The 22,696-nt window shown below is 51.6% G+C and overlaps 1 protein-coding gene across 8 annotated transcripts; it reads right to left on the bottom strand.

Moving 5' to 3' along the window:
• Window positions 1–239: 239 nt before the first annotated feature.
• On the bottom strand, window positions 240–21,433 carry GJC1 (gap junction protein gamma 1). Of its 8 annotated transcripts, none has more exons than XM_027701706.1 (4): window positions 21,382–21,433; window positions 3,647–3,760; window positions 2,028–2,097; window positions 240–1,893 (listed from the first exon to the last, which is right to left on the bottom strand). In XM_027701706.1, exon 4 carries the CDS (start codon window positions 1,872–1,874, stop codon window positions 693–695), a length of 1,182 nt encoding a protein of 393 aa, XP_027557507.1. In that variant the 5' UTR covers window positions 1,875–1,893; window positions 2,028–2,097; window positions 3,647–3,760; window positions 21,382–21,433; the 3' UTR covers window positions 240–692. The 8 variants fall into 8 exon arrangements, with proteins under 8 accessions (XP_027557507.1, XP_027557515.1, XP_027557512.1 ...); XM_027701714.1 differs by having other exon boundaries at window positions 2,028–2,100; XM_027701711.1 differs by lacking the exon at window positions 21,382–21,433 and adding an exon at window positions 20,901–20,999.
• Between the last annotated feature and the right edge of the window lie 1,263 nt (window positions 21,434–22,696).

The following is a 22,696-nucleotide window of genomic DNA, read 5'->3' on the forward strand; positions in this document are numbered from 1 at the left end:
CTCTCGACACACACATACACACATTGTTTCCTATAAGTCATTTTCTACAGGGGGAAAAAACCTGTGGGACATAGGAGTCTATAGGATGCTACTTCCAGTTTGCCAGCAGCACATCATTTTAGTAAAGGGCAGAGTCAGGAGCACCATGAACAGTTTCCCAAATATTTCCCCACCCAGGGGCTGCCCAGAGAGTGGAGGCTCCACTGTCTGCACGTTCAAGGCACTTCGGAAACGCAGCATAGAAAAGTTTTATAAAAAGTTTTACTCGGAAAACAAGGAAGAACAACGACATAACTGCTGACAACAATAATAAAATTAACAAAATGCTAATTAACGGCTACCCATGGCCTTGTCCTGGTCGATATAAAAAGTGTAACATCAGATCCAGTGTACAAATACAAAAAAAATTGTGCATAATAAATGTACTATAATACTGTACATACAGCATAAACCGTTCAATGAGAATGAATTAAATATACCTATTTGTCTCCTGACTTGGAAGACAAAAGAATAAAGTTCTCTAGTCCCAGAGTCAGTGTATAAACCCTCTCCAGGGGCTGCATCACTAGCCAACGGTATCCCTGAAAATAAGCAAAGTCAAATATTCCCTTAGTGGAAGCCGTTATTGACGGGGCTGCTGGTTATTATGATAAACTAGGAGAGAAAACCACAGTACATCAACTCAGCCAACATTAAATCCAGACCGAGTTCTTCCCATCTCCTGACTTGCTACTGGCACTGCTTTTGTTCGAGCCTGCTTTGGACTTCTTCCCTCTGGAACTGCCGGGGTTGTTTTGGTTGTTGTAGGCCTGGATGGCGAGGTCCAGGCGGTCCTGAGCCACTTTGATTTCCCTCTGCAGGATCTCCAGGTCGGTGGGGATGTTGCCCTCGGTGCTGCCGTACTGCTGCTCCTGAGCTATGTTGGCTTTGTTCTGCTTGTAGGCCATCTTGGCGTTGGACAGCTCCGTGCACGGCATCTGCTCCGGCTTCAGGGCAATGTTGTACCCGGGGGGAGCCGACGGGGTGTTCCAGGTGAACGGGTAGTTGAAGGTCCCAGAGTCCGCCAGCTCCTTCCTCTTGCTGTTGAGCGTGTCCCGGATGGTGCCCAACCCCAAGTGCAGCATCTCCCAGACATTCAGGAGCAGGCACATGCAGCTCACCCCGTACATTATCAGCAGGAAGATGGTCTTCTCGGTCGGCCTGGAGATGAAGCAGTCGACCCTGTGCGGGCAGGGCTTCCTGCTGCACACGAACACGGGGCTCACCTGGAAGCCGTACAGGAAGTACTGCCCCACCAGGAAGCCGACCTCGAACAGGGCCCTGGCCAGGAGCTGCAGCACGTAAATCCTCATGAGCCCGTCCTCCCGGATCTGCCGCCGGCCGTCGTGCTTGGCCTTGGCGGGGCTCTGCTTCTCCTTGCTCTCCCGGACGCTCTCCACCTCCATCTCCGGGTACATCATCGGGTCTTCCTCGTGGTCGCCCTCGGCCTCCTCCAGGCCGCGGTGCTGCTTCCAGCGGATGGGCAGGCTCCTCCTGCGGCCCCTCCTCCCGGCCTCGCCGTGCTCCACCATCCGGGCGATCTTGTGGATGGCGTAGCCCAGGTACAGCACCGAGGGAGTGGCCACCAGGATGATCTGGAAGACCCAGAACCTGACGTGCGAGAGGGGGGCGAAGGCATCGTAGCAGACGTTCTCGCAGCCCGGCTGCTCCGTGTTGCACACGAACTTGCTCTGCTCGTCGTAGTAAATGGACTCTCCCCCCACAGCAATCAGGACAATCCGGAACACAATCAACACTGTCAGCCAGATCTTGCCGACAAAGGTTGAGTGGTTCTGGATCTCCTCTAACAGGCGGGTCAGAAAGCTCCAACTCATGGTGGTTAAGTGAGTTTATCTAAAAAAACAAACAGCCCCCCCAGATTTTTATCAGTTTATCAGCTTGAGCCTAAGCAGCACAAACACTCAACCAAGAGAGTCGGAAAACTCCCCACTTTTACACCCAACACCCATCCATGTCTGTGACATCACCTGTTATCGGGATCCAGCGGCCAGAACTTGCTTGAAGATCCTACGTCTCCTCCGCAGGCCTTTGAGGAGTCTGCTGGGAGAAAAAGTAGCAGTTTAGTGCCATTTCACAGAAAAACATGCTCCCAAAGCCACTCTCCAGCCAAAGAGAGAGACACATGTGCTCTGTATGTCACCACCTTCAGAGGGAAGATTTTTTTTTTTCATACTTGATCTAAACCTACTCTCTCTCAGTGGGAAGCCATTCCCCCTCGTCCTGTCCCTCCAGGTCCTTGTCCCAAGTCCCTCTCCAGCTCTCCTGGAGCCCCTTTAGGCACTGGAAGGGGCTCTCAGGTCTCTCCTGGAGCCTTCTCTTCTCCCCAGCTCTCCCAGCCTGGCGCCAGAGCAGGGGAGTTCCAGCCTTGTGAGGGTGGGGAGGTCCTGGCACAGGTTGCCCAGAGAAGCTGTGGCTGCCTCAGCCCTGGAAGTGTCCCAGGCCAGGTTGGAGGGGGTTTGGAGCAACCTGGGATAGTGGAAGGTGTCTCTGCCCATGGCAGGGGGTGGCACTGGATGACTTTTAAGGTCCTTTCCAATGCAATCCTATGATTCCAAGACAAATTTGCAATCCTAACAATAAAAAAACCCATCCATGGAAACTCCCATCTGGCAACACTGCAAAAAAACCCCCCACCAACCTTCCAAGTCCACGTGGAGCTCCAAGGAGTGAAACTGGTAACACATGGAGCACCGGAAGAGCTGTTGGACACTGTTATAGCACAGGGGATGAGACATCTTTCAGAGCTTTGATGATGTCAAATATCAGTTTGTCAAACATTGTCAATAGAAACTTTTACAACAGAACATTTGGTGAAAGATCCTAAACCCAGAACTGGACCAATCTCCAGCACTCTGATCTTAAAAGGGATTTATTCTTATCCCAGAGAAATTTCAGGAGGTTGGAAGAAAACTAGGAACTATTCAACTTCTTTCACACAACCAGAGTTGTTCACAAGCAAAATAATGAAATGTGAGGGGATGCAATCAATGCAGAGTTAGAGGATGTAAATGTAATCCTCCTCTGGTGGAATTCAATGTGTTTAGCCAACAGCAGGGACATGGTGTGCATGGGCTGTGCAGGACATTTGATCTATCACTCCATGGCACTGAGGGAAAAATTAGCACAGGAGAGTATTAAAAAAGACCACATTAAGTGGATCAAAAGTAGCCAAGGTCTTGACAAATGATTCCCACATTAGATCCAAGATCAGTCCCATAATGCACAGCCCAGCCAGGCCTGGCAGGCAGGCTGCATCTCCCCAGGCTGGGCTGGGAAGTGACTGCTGACAAAATGGGCACATGGACACGAGTTTGCAGGCTGAGAACTGGAGAGGAGTTACCAGTGAAACAGGAAAACACGGATTGCTGGAGAGGATGGAAGAGATCCACTGCTTAAACCACGCTCAGTGCAAAGCCTGCAGCTCAGACCAGCACAGGGAGAGGGAGGTTACCCTGGATGTCAGTTCACAGGGAAGGGAGGCTCCTCAAGGATAAGGGTCTCAATAAAAGCTGGTGATCCAGTGAAGGCTGAGGATGTGAGCCCTGGCTGTGTCACCTGCAGTCAGGAGCAGGGAGGGGGATCTCACCTCCTTGTCAGCGAGACAGCCCTCGGCGCCCGCGGCCGCATCCTTCAGCAGTTCCTCAGACATCAGAGGGTGAACACGGGGGGCTCAGACCCAGCTGAGGGACGGGGAAGGTGCCTGAAAGGGAGGCATTTACAGAGCTCAGTTTGTTTAGCTGGGAAAAACGGGAAGAAAATGGAAGGAATTACAGATGAATCACAATACCAACAGGCTCAGGATCACGACTGTCATCAAAATTATCAACTAAGACAAAAACCACTGGCCCTGACTCAGGTGGACAGGCCACCTGCCCTTAACCCTGAAAAGGGCCATGTATAAATCACAAGTGTTTGATAGATAGCAGCTATTAGAGGTGCATGCAATCCTGCCAAGGTTTCCACCAGAGCTCTTCCTCCTACACAACCCTGCTGCCCTTGTGCCATAGAGAACTGGCAGAAATAACATGTTTTTAGCAGGAAAAAAAGAGCAGAGGTTCCAGTGCAGTCTCTCTCTGCACCCCTATTTCAGAAAGACATCCAAGGCCAGCTCTGCCTCTCTGAGTTCTGCATTAGTGGGACAAGAGACAGACACCCCCATGCTCAGCATTTCCCACCTGGATTTGGGGGCAAACGGGACAGGCACGTTCCTGCTGACATGCCATGATTTGTCAACTAAAAAAGGAGACAAAACCCAAAGGAGTTTAAGAAGGGGTTAATTCTCTCTCACTGAAAACATTAGGGCTCTGAAAATAAACTACTAAGTAAATTTTAAATTAATTAAATGCTGTTGCCAATGTAAATTTGGAATAACAGCAGGAACCAGCCTTTAAATCCTCAGATACTGTCACATTCAGTTAACAGCAGAGAAGTTTGAAATGAGTGCTGGTTTCAGTAAGAGAGTCTTTACTTTTAGACAAGCTGCTACCTTATCATCAAGTAAATCCCTTTGTGTCATGTGCCAACTTTTCATGGTGTGTTTTCTACCTGCAGCCACATTCCTGAGGCTGGGCTGTTCCTCAGCAGCTGTAAAGAGGGAGACACAGGGATCATCCCTCGGCCTCCACTCAGCCACTGGAGGGCACGAGGCACCTGGGTCGTTTTGGGACTGGTCCAGGAGGATTCCCAACCTGGATCCCACCAGTTATAACAATGCACAGAGTGCCAGAGCCATGTACAGACCCTGCCCAGACAGACATGTGTGCTGGGGTTCTCTCCAGCCCTCGGCTGTAGTTGGCATTATCTGACCCCTGGTTAATGGCCAGGACCTCTGTCAATTAGCAGGTCCTGGCTGTGGAGCTGCAAAGCTGCTGAAGAGCTGATTCTCTTCCCAATAAAGTGCCACTTAGTCTAAATTTAGTCCTAGTCCCGAGCAGAGCAGTGGCACGAACACGGGAGGACCCACCAGCAGGTAAAGAACTTCCTTGTCTTTAAGGAAACATTTTGGTCCAAGCAAAATGACCATTAAACTCTGCTATCCCAGGTTCAGCCCATCCCAATTAAATGCCATGCAAAAACAAGACTCTACAAGCAGAGTTATGGCTTGGAAGTGGTGTTATCCTTCAGTTTTGTGGGATCAGCCAAGGTTAGAGAAGCACGTTCTCCCTTTGCACCACGTGCTGCAGCACCCAGACACATCACAGTAACCTTCACCCAACGTACACTCGTGTCTCCTGCATCTGTGGTTCTGGCAACATTTAACTCAATAATTTTCCAATGTTTGAAAGAAAGGTTTATGGACACTGACACGCATCCCAGAAAGGCAAAATGTCAGCAATTTTAGCTAATTTAAGTCATGCCAGAAAGTGCATTTGAGGGAGATTTTCATTCCCTGTATTTGTCATAAATTCATTCCAGCACTTCCAGCAGAGGCTCCTTGGAGCAGGCAGGATCCACAAACACCAGACACATCTCTGACAGCAAGCTGGCTCCTGAATTAAAGCTTTGCAGGTGCTGACATCCAGAGACAATGAAGAAGAATTTGGACCAGGTACATGAGAAATCAGCTTTCCCTGCAGAAAAGCTCTGGAGCTGTTCAACATGGTTGTTGTTCAGGTACAGCCAGGGAACAGTCCCCCAGGTGTGCCCCGTCCCCTCCCCAGCCCAGGGTGGGCTTTGGGTATGAACTGAAACATTTCAGATGCTGCAGCCATGTCCCATCCTGCTGGGATGGAGGCACCTGGAAGGCAGCACCACACACACCAGATGGGGGTTAAAACCAACCTCACTCCAGGCTGTCAAATCCCAAACGCCCTCAGAACCACCTTCCGATCTTGTCCCAGCACAGCCTGGGCCCCAGCCCAGTATAAACTGGATCCCTGATCCACTCCCAGGGCAGACTGGGCCCCAGCTCAGTACAGACTCTCTCCCGTGGCCATGTGTCAGTAAAGACTGGCCCATGTCCTGGTACAAACTGGATGTTCTGGCCTCATCTCAGCACAGACCGGGCCCAGCCCAGTACAAACTGGATCCCCTGGGCTCCATCCCAGTACAAACTGGATCCCCTGGGCTCCATCCCAGTACAGACTGGATCCCCTGGGCTCCATCCCAGTACAGACTGGATCCCCTGCACTCCATCCCAGTACAGACTGGCAGCCGCAGCCCAAAGCACCTGAGCAGGAGGGTGCAGGGAGTTGTGCTGGTCTGGTTCAGCACTAGGCAGCACTGTGAGGATCAGGGAGTTGGACTGGATCATCCTTATGGATCCCTTCCAGCCCAAGCTCTTCTGTGACGCTTCTCTGACACCAGGATTCACTTCCTGTCATTCCTTGTCATTCCATCAACAGTGGGGCTGGGCACAGCCTCAGCATGTCCATGGATGGCACCATAGTTCACCAGCACCTCCTCAGAAAGGTTTGTCTGCAGGAGGTTTTGTAGCCCTGAGGCAGTTGTTAAGGAGAATCAATATATTTAGAGAATCAATATATTTAGAGAAGACTTTTCTCCCCCTTAAAATATGTCCTCACAGGTCACGCAAATGAAATTTGATTAATTTATTAGTGACTTATTTGTTTTGTTTTGGGTTTAAGCAGTTTAAAAAGACATGTGCTGAGCAAGAAAAAAAAGAAGAATAAATGGATGGCAATTCTGTTGTTAATCAAAAGAGGTTTCATGCTGCATGAAAGTGAAATTGGGCCCACAGGCTAATTAAAATAGGATTTGAATTAGGATGAATGAATAATTAGCATTATTCATTCAAATCTCATTTACATTGAAAAGTAAGAAACTACATGATTTACAAGTACTTATGAGGAAGCAGAGAAGTTCCTTTTTTTTTTTTTTAACCTGGAAAATGAGTAAGACTTTATTGCTCAAGAAAGGAGAGAGCTGTGGTCAGACCCAGCACCAGCAAGGGACCAGCACATCCCAAATCCTGGTGAGCATTGTGCTGATGCCACCTGCATTCCATGAGCAGCAATTCCACTGTCCATCCTCCTAAGTGACACAAGGGCGAGGATGTGGGGGTATTCCCAGGAATACCTGGGATAAGACAACTCACAGCCATCACCCTTCCATCCTTTGTGAAGGAAGTGGGCTCAATCACTACCAACTTCCCTCCCATTTTCAGCAACGCAGATGAAAAAGAATAAGAAAATTGTACTGAGTTTTATTTTTAATCTTACAGAGCACTTGGGAAGGAAAAAGGCTGGGACTTTGTGGAGAGCACACAGTGCTCTTTCAAACAAATCCTCTGTCAGCTGGCAGGGCTCACGTGGCAGCAGCAGAGAAGGGTTTGGAAAAAGCCACAATGTCAATGTCAATTTGGAAACCATTTCTGAACGGTGCCTTCCAATCCCAGGCAGGATAACAAGGCTCTGCTGATCCCCAGACCAACCCCCCGAGCCTGAAAAACCCCCCGTTGAATCCCGAGACCACAGATCCAACGCGGGATATAAATAGAACAGGAAAATATGGGTAAGAGGTAGGGATATAATAAGATTCTTGCGCTGTCAAAAAAATAAAGATGTCAAGAACGTATCTCTTTGAAAATCAACATATACCCACCCGAGCATTCAGCTCACAGATAAACTGGAATTTGCAGCTCAGACATGAACCTCCGGCCGCCTCGGCGTGCCCTCAGGTACTGCTAACATGGGAAGCCAAGTGACAATTTTAGCAACACTCCCCCGCAGTGACAAAATTCAAATGAAAATCACGACGTGTTTCGTGCTGGCCCAAACCAGCTCTTACTGCACCTACAGCAACCACAGTGCTCCGGGAAGCCTCGTGTCCAGGGCAGGCCCCCCGGAACATGCGGATCCCAGCTTGGAAGAGCAGGGTCCGTGAGGACAGGGCGAGCTGTGAGCCTGACTAGAGGCTCCATGGAAAATGGAGGCTGGGCTGTACAGCCTCTGTCACCCCGTGAGATTCTGGAGACCTGTGGCGGGGTCTGTGTCAGCCTGAATCCCTTCACACACGCTCGGCACTCAGAGTCCCTTTGAACGACGGGAATGAGCTGTACCAGCTCAGAGCTGGGCACTTCTGCAAGGACTCGGGGCAGAGCTGTGTGACACCCAGCAAGCCTGAGGCTGCTCCTCACACCTCTGCTGCACACTCCAGGTATCAGGAGGCAGGGGGAGCCCCAGGTGCTGCCGGCACTGTGGTGATGTGAAATGTAATAAAGGAGAGAACCAAGCAGTCCCAGACACCGTCTGACAGCCCGCAGGGAAACCCTCGCTCCCCGCGGCAGCCTCACTCACACCAACGTGGCATCGTGCCAGACCTCGGGACCAGCACCGTGCCAGGATGGAGCTTGGAGCAGGAACATCCCCCCTCCTTCACAACCCGCTGGTGGATGAGGAATAACCCAGCAAGGGAAGGGCTGCTGGAGCTCAGAACCAACCCTGCGTCTCCTGAGCTCTCCCTCCCTCCTCTCACCTCCTCCACCCTCACACACCTCACAGCATTTCTCCAGCACAGTCCAGAGCTGAAGGGCCTGGAGTCTCCTCCACGCTCCCTGTCTCCCAGTAAGCCTGGTAAATGTAAATATAAAGGAACAGAAATCCCATGTGATCCCTGCTCAAAACCGGCTCAGGAATGTGCAGCTTGTACCACAGATCATATCCCCCAGCCCCTAAGAGGGAATGGCTCATTCATCCCTGTGGAGGAGCTGGGAATGCACAGGAAAACTCTTTCCCTGTGTCTTTCAGTTGGATGCTGAAAACAAGGAATTACAGGGTAGGTAAAGAACAATTATTTTTTTTTCCAAGATTTTGAATCTAAAGCTCAAGCCATACTAGAGAAACCACCTGACACTGCTGTTCTGTTTAACCAAACCCTGAGCTCTGGGACTGCCAGCCCAGGCTGTCTGCACACAACAGGGCCAGGGCCTGCTGTTTGTACCCTTAAGATCCAAAGATCTGGAGGACATCCTCGAGACAGACTGTTCCTACCACCATCAGACCGGGTGAGTGTGGCCTCAGGTGCACACAACACTCCCAACTGTGAGCTGCCACAGAAGCCCAGAGTATTCTGAGTTGGAAGGGACCCACAAGGCTCATCGAGTCCAACTCTTAACCCTGCACAGGACCCTGTCAGCTCCCTCTGTTCCACACCATGGGGATCCTGCAGGCTTTTCCACAAGCTGCTCGTGCACAGACAGCACTCACCTCCCAAACACCGAGTTCTCCTCACAAGGAGCTGCTCCCAGACACCACCTGATGAGACACCATGTGCTCCTCAGCTCAGGGCTACTAAAGCCTGGCTCAGCCACACCACACGTTACCACTTGTTAAAATACTTCCAAGGTCAAACACAGCAAACACCCAACCAGCCCAGTGCTGAGACAGCTCCTTTGTAAGGGACAGAGCCACCCATTTACTTGAGTCAGTCACTTATATTCTGAAGATGCTCAACCCTTGTACCCATATGCATCACCATCAGAAACGTGTAACATTCCCATAACCAGTAGTTTAAACTATTTTACAACCCAAAACAGAGTCAACCAGAGCAGGTTGGCGGGTCCATGTCCAGCTGGGTTTTAAATATCTTTGGGGCTGGAGACCTCACAAGCTCTCTGGGCATCTAGATCCTACTAAATATCTCCAGGGGTGGAGACCCCACAAGCATTGAAAAGTAAGATTGGGCAGCCTGATCCTACTGCATCTGACCACACTCACAGTATAAAAAGCTTTTCTTATGTTTAAGCAGAATTTTCCCCGTTTCAATCTGTGCCCATCACCATTCCCTGGGTACCACAGAGACCAGGCTGGGACAAGAGCAAGGGCAGCAAAGCAATTTCTCCTGTAAGAATGAACATAACAGAGTATGGCCAACTTGCAGGGACTAGAACCACACAGGCAAGTGAAACTGTGACCTGAGATCTTCCCCCTCCCAGTGCCCACCCCTGCCCAACGTGCCCCGCACAGCACTGGCACGATAGAACACAATATATTATTAAAATATTAAAAATATTGTGCTGCTGCCTGCTGCACCTGTGCTCCCAGTGGTTACTCTTACAAATATGGGTGATGGAAGGGTAAAGGTGGAAAAAACACAGCAGGAAGGACAACAAAAGGCAGGTCCTGAGTGACCAAGAGCACTCCAAGCGGGAGTGCGATGGAGCAGGGCCGGGGTTCCCTCACACACCGGGCATTGAATCCCAGGATTCAGCTCCTTTCAGGATGCACTCGCCAGCCTGGGAAGAGCGGCGGGAAATAGCAGGAGAGTGTCCTGCTGCAAACTCTGCCTGTGTGGGCAGGCCCAGCACACAGGGATACACCTGGGGACACACAGGGAACGGGAGCACCTTGGCCTACCCAAGACTCCAGAGCTATGGACAGACACCCACCCTGACCCTGAGCACTGCAGACACACAAGAACAACAGTATTTCAAGTGGAAAATCACAGAACACACAGGAAGCGGAAGGTCCAAATGGAAGAACAGAGAACACCCAGGTACCACTGCGTGTTGCACACCCCACAAAACACGCACTGCTGGGGAACAGCAGCCTTTGGACAGGCTGGAGCACCCATGTGCTTACCTGGGTCCCTCCAGCTCTCTGGTAGCAAGGTCTGGGGAAGGCCATCCTCACTCCCATACAGTTCCAGTCAGGCATCAGAGAGATGTCCCTGCCTTGATGTGATTAGCGACTCGAATAACCACAGCACCCTTTTAACTACACCCGAGTCCACTGCAGCCAACAGCTCCACAGCGTTTCCCCACGGGGCTCCTCCTCTTCGCTCAGAGGGATGAGTGTCAAAAGAAAATGACACACTGGAGGCAGCTGACCCGAATATCACTCTCCCGGCCATTTCGGGAAAGGAGAGAGAAGCCAAAAGAGAGCAGTTCTGTCGGCTCCTGTACATCAAAGGCTCTCACTGAGCGGGAGGCAGTTGGGTGAGGATGAACACCTACTGCTCCCACCACCATCTTACAACAGCCAGGAGAACCACAGCAGTGTTTGCTTCAGAGATAAGCCTCACAAACTAGCACGAACAGCTTGAGAGTGAAAGGGATACCGCACACCACGGCACAGCCCGGGCTGCCACAGCGTCCCCAGTCACCCACCCTGCACCATGGCAGCTGCTCCTCCCTGACCCACATTCAAAAAAAAGACTTCTATTCCCCAGCTCTGTCATCTGGTCTAGTAGGAGCCACCTCCTCAGCCTACAACTCCACCAAATCCATGGCATGTTTCCTACAACAGCAGCTCTGCAGAGAGGGAAGGATGTTCAGAGGCAGAGGAGGGCACTGCAAACCCCTCACCGCCAACTGCTTTTCCAGCCATCCAGTACTTGGAACTGCTCCACTAAACCCTGTCAGGACTGTCCCTGAGCTGAGACATGGAGAACCAGAGAGCTTTGCAGACCCCTGTGACTTCACCCAACTGTGCATGTCTGGGTGGGGAGCACCAAGGTGAAGGGGATGGTGGTCAGCCGTGCCAGAAGGCATCTCCTCACTGTTCACCATCGGTGTGTCACAACAATCCATGAGGATGGGGTTGGGACGGACAGCCAAGGACAAGGGGTCTACAACGACAAACCAGCACCTCACTCACTCTCCTGGTGCTTCAACTTCTCCCAAGCGCTACCAAACTGCACAATTAGTTGGAGAGTTGTGTTTGAATACACCAGTTTTACACACAGTTTATTTTGAGTCGAGGAGCGGAGTAAGTCAGAGCAGATTGCCACACTGGCATTAAAATGCTACTCCAGCTTGAGTTCAACAGGAGTCTTAACAGCTTTATTTTGCCAAAGATAAAATTCAGAATATAAATACGCACATAAATTCACTAAGTGACTTATCTGTTGAAAAAAACACTTATTTTGTATAATAAAATAAGAAACCTAAACCCGTCATTTTCTGAGAGACTTGACTACTTTGAGACCCCCCTGGGAAGAGACCCGAAGCACTGCCTGAACTCCCTATGCTCCATCACCCCAGCTGGGGAACACACACACCAACTGGGGCTCTTGTCTCTGAGAATAGCTGCAAATAACTCCTATTTCATGGGAGGAAGCTGGGAGCTCTTTTCCCAGCGACAGGCACACTGCACCAAGCACACAGCCGGTCAGCTTCTTCCACCTCACTGCTTTCCATGGCCATGAATTTTATCAGACTTATTATCAACACAGATTATGACAATTAGCAGCAAATTTTAGGCAGATCAGCCTCCCAAAAGCACGGAAACTGCTTAAGCCAGACAGGAGGCTTGATGGGAGAGCACCAACAGGACCAGGGTAGGGTATGTACCATGTTTTGGTGCTGCTGGAGGTGGGAAAAGCCCACTGAGACACTGCAGGAACAACTGTAGGCACAGTGACAGTGCCAAGCTTCCCCTGGCTTCTTACTTCCAAGCCTCCAAAACTTTAGGAGGGTGGTTACATCTTGTTATCACCGAGTGAACTTCATGCTGGTTCTGTAGATGTATTCATCAAGCTCCAAGCCATTCCCTTTTGTCCTGTCAATCCAGGCCCTTGTCCAAAGTCCCTCTCCAGCTCTCTTGGAAACCCTTTAGGCACTGGAAGGTGCTCCAAGGTCTCCCCAGAGCCTTCTCTTCTCCAGGTTGAACCCCCCAGCTCCCCCAGCCTCTCCACAGCAGAGCTGTTCCAGCCCTCAGACCATTCCCCCTTCAGAATCAGGTTCATTGCTTAATGCTACTAAAAGAGATGAAAATGTCACCCAGGGAAAATGATGTGACTTCTTTACACTCCCACTCACAGAACCAGGAACAGTCCCAGGCTCCTCCCCAGCCCCTTCCTCTGGGACTCGCTGGGAAACTGGTTTCCACTGCAGGGACTGGAGAGGAGGTTACAGAATAAGGAGCCAAAATGAGGAGTCACAGCTGGGAGGGCTGGGTGGATTCACCAGAGATGGACCCCCAGCCTGGCTACAGCCATTCGGCACTGTCGTGTCACCTCTGCAAGACAAGGGCTGTGAAGAAAATCCCAGCAAAGTGCAGCTCCCCAAAGCCAACATTCCAATGGGAATAATGAGACAATCTCCTACAGAGCAGAGTCAGTGGGCAATGGACTGTCTGTGTAAGCACAGCATTCCAGGGGAACATCAACGGGGCTTCTGCAAAGGCACTTCCAACCCCACACAGGGCTCCAGACCACCAGGGTTTAACCTCTGCGAGTCCCTCTCACCAATGGCTTCTTGAAGGGACCCCAAAAGGCCACCAGAAAAGTGATTATCCCCTTCACAGAGAGAAGAGGGAATAAATGGCCATTTCCTGCCCGGGAAGGAGGTCAGAGCAGGGATCACAGGAGAGGCTGGGATCTGTGCCAGACCAGGACATTGTCTGAGCACACGCAACAGCGAGTGGGTGGGATGTGACCAAGGATCCTGCTGGCAATATTCAAGGTGAGGCAGATAAACAACCACAAAGAGCAGCACAGGGACCACAAGAGTCTACGCAACCTAGTAATAAAATGGCAGATGGAATTCCACATGGATAAAGTGAGGCATACATGGAATAAACAAAATAAATCTCAATTTCAAACTAAAAATAGATGTGCCCTGAGATGGCCTCAGCGAGCAGGAGGTCTTGGGGCTGTCAGGCTGCTCTGTGAAAGCTCCAGCACAGCCAACAGCATTTCACCAGTGTGAGAGGACAAGCACCCCAACAGCACACGCTGCCACGTGCCCTGAGTGCCCCCAGCTCAGCCAGGGCTCTGGTCACTCTCATCATCCCCCATCACGGGAACAGAGAACAGGAGCTTAGAGAAGACGTATGGACACCACAGTGTGGGAGGAACACTGGAAAAACAAGGCGGCTGAGCCAGGGAAAGAGAGAGGGGAGCTGTAAAACCTGGGGGAGCTGCAGAAGGAAAACCCCTCAAAACCTGAAAACCAGAGACAGCGCCTCAGACGTGGGTAAGTCTGCAGGCAAAAAGCAGCCAGCAGGCTGAGGGGGTCCAGATAAGCTTCTCCTGGGCTCTGCTGCAGCTTCCACGGTCGGGAACAGGACTCCAGAGCGGGCAAGGCTCTGTCTGATCCATGTGGCTGTTCTGAAGGAGCCAGGAGTGCCCCTGCTGTTGGGGGAAGAGCCTCTCAATGAACCAGCCAAAAGAGAGGCATCAAAGGGAACAGAACCGGTACCCCAGGTTATTAATCACTGCTCAGTCCCAGCCCTCTGGAATTGCTCCTGTACTCGTGGACAGTCTCAGGCACTCAGCACACCTGAAGGGCAGAGGTGATTTATTTCTGTCCCTGCTCTCCAGCACAATCCTCCAGAGAATCGGATCTCACAGACACCCGGATCGATACGGTCTGGCCACAGATTGCAAAGAGAGCAAGAGCAGGCTGAGGAATACAAACCAAGCACGGAGGAGGAGGATTCCAGTCAGCTCCAGAAGGAGCAAAGACTTCACACGAACCAAGAAATACAGATAATTTCCATATGGCCCTATGGAAGATCACCGTGTGCTTCCTCCCAAACAGTTCAATTTTATTTTGCTTTTTAGTATCTCAGGAATCACACTTTCCACTATGAAAATTCTCCTATTCAAAATAGCTTAACTACATATCTGAGTGCCAGAGTAACTCTGAGTATCTGAGCAACTCCTGCGAGCGAATCTGCTGCGAGTAAAATTCATTTCTCAGCTACTTCAATGTTTACCACGAAAATCAGAAGATTTTTAGATTTTTAGGAGGAGGTGCTGCATGCAGGGCAGCACACCTGCAAGATACATTAAGAACTTTAATTGCTTTTAATTTTATGCCATTTAAAAATGTATTGACAGCAGGGCAGCCCCTTCTCTGCCTCCAGACTCATCTCTGAGCTCAGGATCAGGCAGCGTTAGCTGTCAGCCGCATCCCTGAGTCCACACCAGCGCCAGGCTCCCAGGAGTTAACAAGGAGTCAAAACTCCCCCTCAAGGGAACATGGGAACACACAAGACATGCAATCGCCCTTCCAGGCTCTTGACTATTTTAAGCACAAGAGATACAGAACTTCCCAGGCAATGGCTTGTTCTGTACAAGTCTGGCAGGGCTGCACCGCTCACGCGTGTCCAGCACTGGGATGTCACCACGAGCAGGACTTGGCATCCCCTGATGCCACCAGCATCATCCCTCATCCTTTAAGAGCCATATTCCCAACGTACACCACAGGCAGACCCAGGTTTAAACCCAGAAATCATCAGGTTTAGACCCAGAAGTCATTTTTCCACATTCCTTTGACACAAAAACAAAGCGGGAAGAGGTGTCCCCAACACGCTGCATTTTTTGGGACGACTTTGGGGATGTTCAGGAGAGGGGGAGTGCTGTGCACAGCTACCCAGGGGGCAAAAAACACACCCCTGGCCAGCAGACTAATGGATGAGCAGGGATTCAATGGAAAACAATCCAATGCAGTTGTCAGCCTCCTCCAGCACCACCAACTGCGCCATCCGGACGGGAAAGGATGGGAGGCACAATCTGCTGGTCATCCATATGGATGTCTTCCCTTTCTCCTTCAACAGGATCTCAAACGAGGTCAAGCACGCACACTCAGACTTGTTTCCTGAAAAATTTGTACCTAAAAAGGTGGAACTAATAACTGCAAGAGCCCAGAGCTGGTATCATGGACTTATTTAGGCAAAAGAGCTGGCTGACTCCAGCGATTCCCATCTAAGCAAGGTAATAGGGAGAAATCCCTCACTCCCGTGCAAAAATGTAAATCCCAGCTCAGTGAGGCACTTAAGCACATGCCTAATGCAAAGCTGGAAATAAATCCTGCTAATAACCGGGCTGCTCACTCCTTCACAGCCAGGCATGGCTTAAGTACCTGGAGGAGCTGCAAATACCCCCGAGCCCCCGGAAAAGAGCCTAAACCAGACTGGTCTGGGAATTAATCACAGCAGCATGAGCAGAACTGTTAATATGAACTGGAGGAGGAGTGTCTCTGTGTGTGTGTGTGTGTGTGTGCTGAAGCATCTGTTCAAGTTTAGGCATATAAAACATTTTTCAGCCCAATGACTCCAGAGGGAAATGCCTCATACATCAGCTCATCTGACTCAATTTTTCCATCACATTTCCCTTAATACAGTTTTGTCCATAAATACACTATTTGTTTCTTCCAAATATAGATCTTTATTTATAGCCAGAAAACCTTGTAACTTGTGCTATTGCTTAAAGCCCTGGGTTCTGCTTTGAGACGGAATCAGGTTCTCCTTTGAAATGGAATCACTAAGGAATTATTTTCCAGTACTGAGGTATGAAATCAAGTTCTCTGCGTTTGCAGAAGGAAAAGGGATTTCTTTTTGCTCCAATATTTACTGCTCTCACTATTTCCTTCACCAGAAATCACCAGTAAAATCATAACTGCCCAGCCACACGTTGCATATGGCATTTATCCCAACACCACATCTAGGAACTTTCACCTTAAATCTTCATTAAAAAAAAAAACAACACAAGTTTTTAAAAATCCCAACCAGATCTTCCAGCCAGTCCCAAATTTGAGGAGAACTGTGCGTCACTACCCGAGCAGTGATAATTCATATTTATGGTATAAGGTCAGAAAAGGAAATGTAACGTTGCCCTTTCCCCTCCAAGGAACATTTGGAAGATAAATTCCTTTTTGTGGCTTTTAACTGAAAGCGAACGACCTCTCAAAACCAGGACCAAGAACGGGCAGTGAACGGGTAATTTGGTGATTCTGACATTTTAAAAGTATGGGTTTTTTCTCAAGTGAAATGTGATTTAATACAATTTGACCATTATTAACCCCAATTTGAGTAAAAAAAAAAGAAAAGCACAGCACATTATTCCATGGCACAAGCACAGGACAGTGGAATTGCACTCCTGCTGCTCGTGGGAAGTGCAGAGACCAGCTGGAAGGACTGATAATGCCACGGGGTTCTGCAATAAAACCTTCATTCCCTCCCAAACAGGGCACACAACCACCCCAGGGACCAGATTTTGGGGGCTCATCCACAATTCTGCCAGTCTCCCTACCTGGTGGGCAGGAATGTGCTTCCGTGCACAGTGCAGTGCTAAAGTAAAGCAACCATAAAATGTAGGGAGTATTAACAGAACTTTTTCCACAGCAATAATTTATTTCCTATTAAGCAGATTAAAAATAAATAGATCCGGAGCACAAGTCAACTCTGTGGAGTGGCAGCACAAAAGACAAAGGTTGGAAGCAGGGTGGGAGGAAAGGATCACCTTCCCCCTAATGAGGCAGCACAACAACAAAGGGCTCCATTATCCACGAGGATTTCGGGTCCATTATCCAGGACAAGGGTTTCACTCCAACTGTTTAATGATTGTCACCCTTGTCCGAGTTTGTGCTGCTGATCAGGGAATCCTGTCCCAGCAGGAAGGGTGAGGATGCACGAGGTACCTTGTACAAGGCAAACACGTGCCTTGTGATTCCCACGTTTGAAAAACATGGTGAAAAGTCATAAAATCCCCCCTTTTTCTCGGCTACATGTTGATGGTGAGGCTACAACCTCAGAGAATCGCAGAGTATCCCGAGCTGGAAGGGATCAACAAGGATCACACAAGTCCAGCTGCTGATCCCACCCCTGTTTTCCTCAGGCACACAGCCCCTCGCAGGTACCAATGGCCACAAATCAGCAGAACTCACCCTGGTGAGCTGGGTCTGCCCAGGCTGCCCCGCTCCTGGCTCACACTCTGTGCTGTTCCAGCAGCATTCCAGGGAAAGCTCACCATGCTCTAACAAGTCCTTGCTGCCAGCATCACAGCTGGGACAAAACTGAGGCATCAGCAGCACTGGCAGTGTCTGCTGGCTCCGCTCTCCCTGGCTCCAGCTCTCCAGAGAAGCACCAAGGCACAGGGGTCTCAGCGACCCCACACACCTGAGGAAGGGGCTTCCAGGATTATCCGACCCCTGACAGTGTGTTTTTAGGCTGCTTTGTTGGTCTTAAGGGCCAGATCACACCTAGGTACAACCTCAGGCACCAGATCTCATGCTGTCCTTGGCAAAAGTGACGGATTAGGAAAGTTTGGGGTTTTCTATGGACTCGCAGAAGTTGCTGGCACTCAGCAAATTACTAAATCAACAAATCTGTGTGTTACAATAAATCACAAACTCCCCACCAGTGATTAGATCTCTCAGCTTATAAGAATTTTCCTCTTGTAAACTTTAAAACCATCCAAACCCAGAAAAGACCTTTTAAGATAAAGCTGCACCTAAAGCAACACAATTCTCACACCAACTACCTTTAGAACCACTGGATTCTTTAGAACAATTGTGTCTACAATTAAAACTCTTCAGGCCGTACCAAAATCTTTGCTAAATTCCTAAAGTTGGTGTAAACTTGCCCAGCAAGGTTTTCTTTTAACCTTCCCTTTGCTGAGGACCGGCCGGGACCGCTGGGACTCCTCACTGCCCAAACATGCCCAACCCTCTTAGGGCTCTTCTCTGAATCCTTCAAAGAGAGTTGTGTTCTGAATCGATCCAAATTTTCCAGTTATTTACTGGTTTTTGCATCACTTGCACATTATCTGTGATGAGTTGGGTGTTTGCTTTGAAGTGACAGGCAAAAATAGTCCCTAATGACGGACTAAGGATGAAACCCGTCTAGAAAACAGGTATTTCATGATAATTCCTCCTGCATTCAGACCTGTGAGTTGCTTTAAAAAAAACCCCAAAAATTTTAATATTGTTGCATTAATTGAGAAAACACTTAGTTTTGCAAATGGAAATGTTTTCCATTAGCAATAACTCAATGGTCCCCTGCATCAGTGGTGAGACAAACTTGCAACTCCAGTCTAAAAGCACTGACGGCAGTCAGACCCTCTGGTAAGGGAACAGCTCCATCAGGAAGATGTTTTTAATAACTTTTCACCACTTAAACTGATAAACTTGATAAAGCTCGTTTTAAAAGGACAAGAGGCACTGGGTGACGAACCCAAGGAGTGGCTGGTTGTGTTTTCCACAGAAAAAGAACAGAGACCCCCTGGTAAAACAAGTTTCCTGTGATGTGAAACACAGCCCTCCAAAGGGACGTGTCCCAGTGCTCCTGGTTCTGTTCTGCCCCATTTCAATTCGGAAACATCAGCCAAGTTACTGTTTTTTGAGAAACACACTGCAAAGGGCCGGTTTCCACAGAAGGAGCCCCAGCAAGGCTGGCAGGGCAGAACCCACACCCGGCACATCCCCCCAGCCCCCCAGCCCTTACCTCGCCGCCTCCTCGCTCACAGACATGGTCAGAGCCCCGGCTGCACCCGGGAGAGCCCTGCACTCCAAGTACTCCAGCTCGGCTCCAGCGAGGACCAGCCCCTCGTTCCCAGCTCTCGTCACTGCCCACAGGAGCAGGACGGGCCGAGCGAGTCGCGCATTCGCCAGACACCGAAATCTGTGACAGCTCAGCCCACCCCCGCCGAGCCGCGCAGCCACAGCGAGCACAGAGCTGCAAACACCGTCCTCCCCTCTCCAGAGAAACGCTGGAGCCAATGCCAGCACTGCTGGAAACCCAGAGTTAATGCCAGCACTGCTGGAAACCCAGGAGTTAATGTCAGCGCTGCTGCAAATCCACGACTTTCACTTGGTGTCCAATGGCACAAAAAAGCTCCAATTCCCCTCTAAAAATCCTTACCTGTCCCGCTTCACAGGACCGAGCTGAACTGTTCCCCCAGGAAAGCACAGGCACAACTTCGGAATATACTTGGAAAGAACCAAAAGTACAAAAGAAAGGCACCTTGCATTTTCCTAAGCACAAATCTTGACAGAAAACAACAAGTTTCCCTCTTAAATGACCTGAAGAAAAGAGGGTTTGGTAACTGCACTGACCCGAAGAACGGAGGGTTTGGTAACTGCACTGACAGCTGGCTCATTGAACATCCCAGTGACAGGGATTTCTAACAGGAAGGGACGGTTTGGGGTTTTTTTAGCCAATTATCCTTGACTTACAGCAGGCAGAAGACATGGAAATAACAACAATAATCAACGGTCTGTCAGATGGAAGGGTTTTGTTCTTCCTCTCGTCTCGAAATACCAAGCGAACACCCAATGAAAAAGCTGAACCCAGCGGTACCAACTGTTGCTCCAGAATCCATACAGTACATCCATGCCCTAATTAATCCCCATGAACTGTCTCCTATTTGTGATTCATTTGACGGTGGAACAAAACCAGCATTTCCCTGTGAAACAAGGTCACACTGACCAGAAAGCGTCAGGACCAATTCCTACCAACAGAAAAGAGAATTGGCTTAAAAAAGCAAGTAAAAATAGCTGTACAAATGTCACTCTTGTGAAATTTTACTGTGCAGGGTGAAAGTTAGGCCCAACGGAGGCCAAAGCTTCCATTATCCCATACAGGGGTGGATTTTTCTCCTTGTGCTCTGTATTAGGGTCAAGCACAGAGAATCACAGAATGTCCTGAGATGGAAGGGACCCACAGGGATCATCAAGTTCAGCTCCTGGCCTTGCACAGGACACCCCAACCATCCCACCGTGTGCCTGAGAGCGCTGCCCAAACACTCCTTGAACCAGAGGAGTATTCCCAGAGCGATACCAACCCGCAGGGCTGCAGCCTGTCGGCTCTGGGCAGGGCTGGCTCAGGCTCCCACAGCAGCGTCGAGAAGGTTTATCTGGGCAAGGAGAGCAGGAGCTGCTGCTGCTTCCAGGGCTTGTGCTGGAGCTGCAGCTCCATCCACCGCCGCGGGCCGACACCGGGGATCCCTGAGCCGGGAGGGGAGGAAGGGACTGGGGTGGCACGAGAGGTGACTCGGGAGGAGGGGACCGGGGTGACCCGAGAGGTGACTCGGGAGGAGGGGGCCGGGGTGACCCGGGAGGTGGCTCGGGAGGAGGGGACGGGGGTGACACCGGAGGTGCCCCGGGAGGTGCCCCAGGTGCGCTCGCCCCCGTTCCCGCGCTCGCTCCTCACCGAGGGGGCTCGGCCACGTGCGGCGGGGCTGGCACCGGCCGCTGCTCCCGGGAAAGCCCCGGCGGGCTCAGGGATCGCCTCAGGGATCACTTCGCCGGGCACGAACAGCGCGGAGAGGCCCGTCCGGAGCGCGGAGGGACGCGGGGACAGGCGGGCGGCGCCGGCCCCTCACGGCGGCGGAGCGCGCCCGGCCCTTCCCGGCGCCTCCGGATCGCCCCGGAGCTCCCGGCTCTGCGCCCTCCGCCCCCCGCCGCCCTCAGTCCCACAGCTCCGTCCCCTCAGGTTCCCGCCGTCCCCCTCAGGTTCCCGCCGTCCCCTTCAGCCTCCCGCCGCTCGCTCCCCTGCGCCGCCCCCGGGGCTCCCGCCCGCCCCCGGCTCCCGCGGGTCGGTCCTCTCACGGTCCCGGCTCGGAGCCCTCGGGGCCCCGCGGGTCCCGCCGCATTCCCGGTTTTTCCCGGTTTCCCCCTCGCCCCCCACTCACGGTCCGGCCCTGGCCGTGCCGGGGCCCCTCGGCCGCCGAGCCCGGGCGGGGGGCGCGGGGCGCATGCGCGGAGCCCCCTCAGCCCGCGCGGGCCGGGGCGGGGGGACAGGGGGAGAGACGGACTGAGGGACTGAGGGACAGAGGGACAGGGACTGAGGGACAGGGACTGAGAGACTGAGGGACAGAGGGACAGAGACTGAGGGACAGGGACTGAGGGACAGGGGGACTGAGGGACAGAGGGACAGAGGGACAGGGACTGAGGGACAGAGGGACAGGGACTGAGGGACAGGGACTGAGGGAGAGACGGACTGAGGGACAGGGACTGAGGGACAGGGACTGAGGGACAGAGGGAGAGACGGACTGAGGGACAGGGACTGAGGGACAGGGGGAGAGAGGGACAGGGGGACACGGGTGGTGACAGCACGTGAGAGAACGGGGACATCCCCAGAACGGGACACCGGGAGAGGGGTAGGGACAAGGACACGGGGAGCAGGATGGAGACAAGGACACTGCCAACAGAACAGACACATGGGGACACTGGAGCAGGGCTGTGACAGGGACACCAGGAGCAGGATGGGGATCGGGGTCTTAGGGAGCAGGACAGGGACAGGAGCAGGGTGGGATGGGGAAATCAGGAGCAGGACAGGGACAATGACACTGCAAGCAGGATGGGGACAGGGACACGGGGAGCAGGACAGTGATGGGGACATTGGGAGCAGGATGGGGATGAGGATAGCAGGAGCAGGGTGGGGACAGGGACATGGGGGAGCAGGATGAGGACAGGAGCAGGGTGGGAATTCAGAAACGGGACAGGGACAAGGACATGGAGCAGGATGGGGACAGGGACACGGGGAGCAGGGCTGTGATGGGGACAGTGGGAGCAGGGCTGTGGATGGACACCAGAGCAGGATGAGGGCACTGGGAACAGGAAGGGGACAAAGACACTGGGAGGAGGATGGGGACATGGGGAGCAGGACAAGAATGGAGGCAGTGGGAGCAGAATGAGTGATAGGGACACTGGGAGCAGGATGGGAATGGGGACATTGGGCAGGGTGGAGACAGGGAGACCAAAGCAGGGTGGGATGGGGGCATCAGGAGCAGGAAAGGGACAAGAACACAGGGAGCAGGATGGGGACAGGGACATGGGGAGCAGGACAAGGATAGGAACACTGGGATGTGCACAGGGATGTGCATAGGGACATGGGGGAGCAGGGTGGGGGCTCTGGGAGCAGGAGGGGGATGAGGACACGGGGAGCAGGATGGGGACAGAGACATGGGGAGAAGGACAGGGATGGGGACAGTGGGAATAAGGCTG

Source organism: Neopelma chrysocephalum, unplaced genomic scaffold (genome assembly GCF_003984885.1).
Source record: "Neopelma chrysocephalum unplaced genomic scaffold, ASM398488v2 Primary Assembly neopelma1_165, whole genome shotgun sequence".
Classification (NCBI taxonomy): Eukaryota; Metazoa; Chordata; class Aves; order Passeriformes; family Pipridae; genus Neopelma; species Neopelma chrysocephalum.

What these genes read in the sequence shown, in the direction of transcription:
- GJC1 (XM_027701706.1), bottom strand. Translation starts at nt 1,874, where the DNA reads ATGAGTTGGAGCTTTCTGACCCGCCTGTTAGAGGAGATCCAGAACCAC.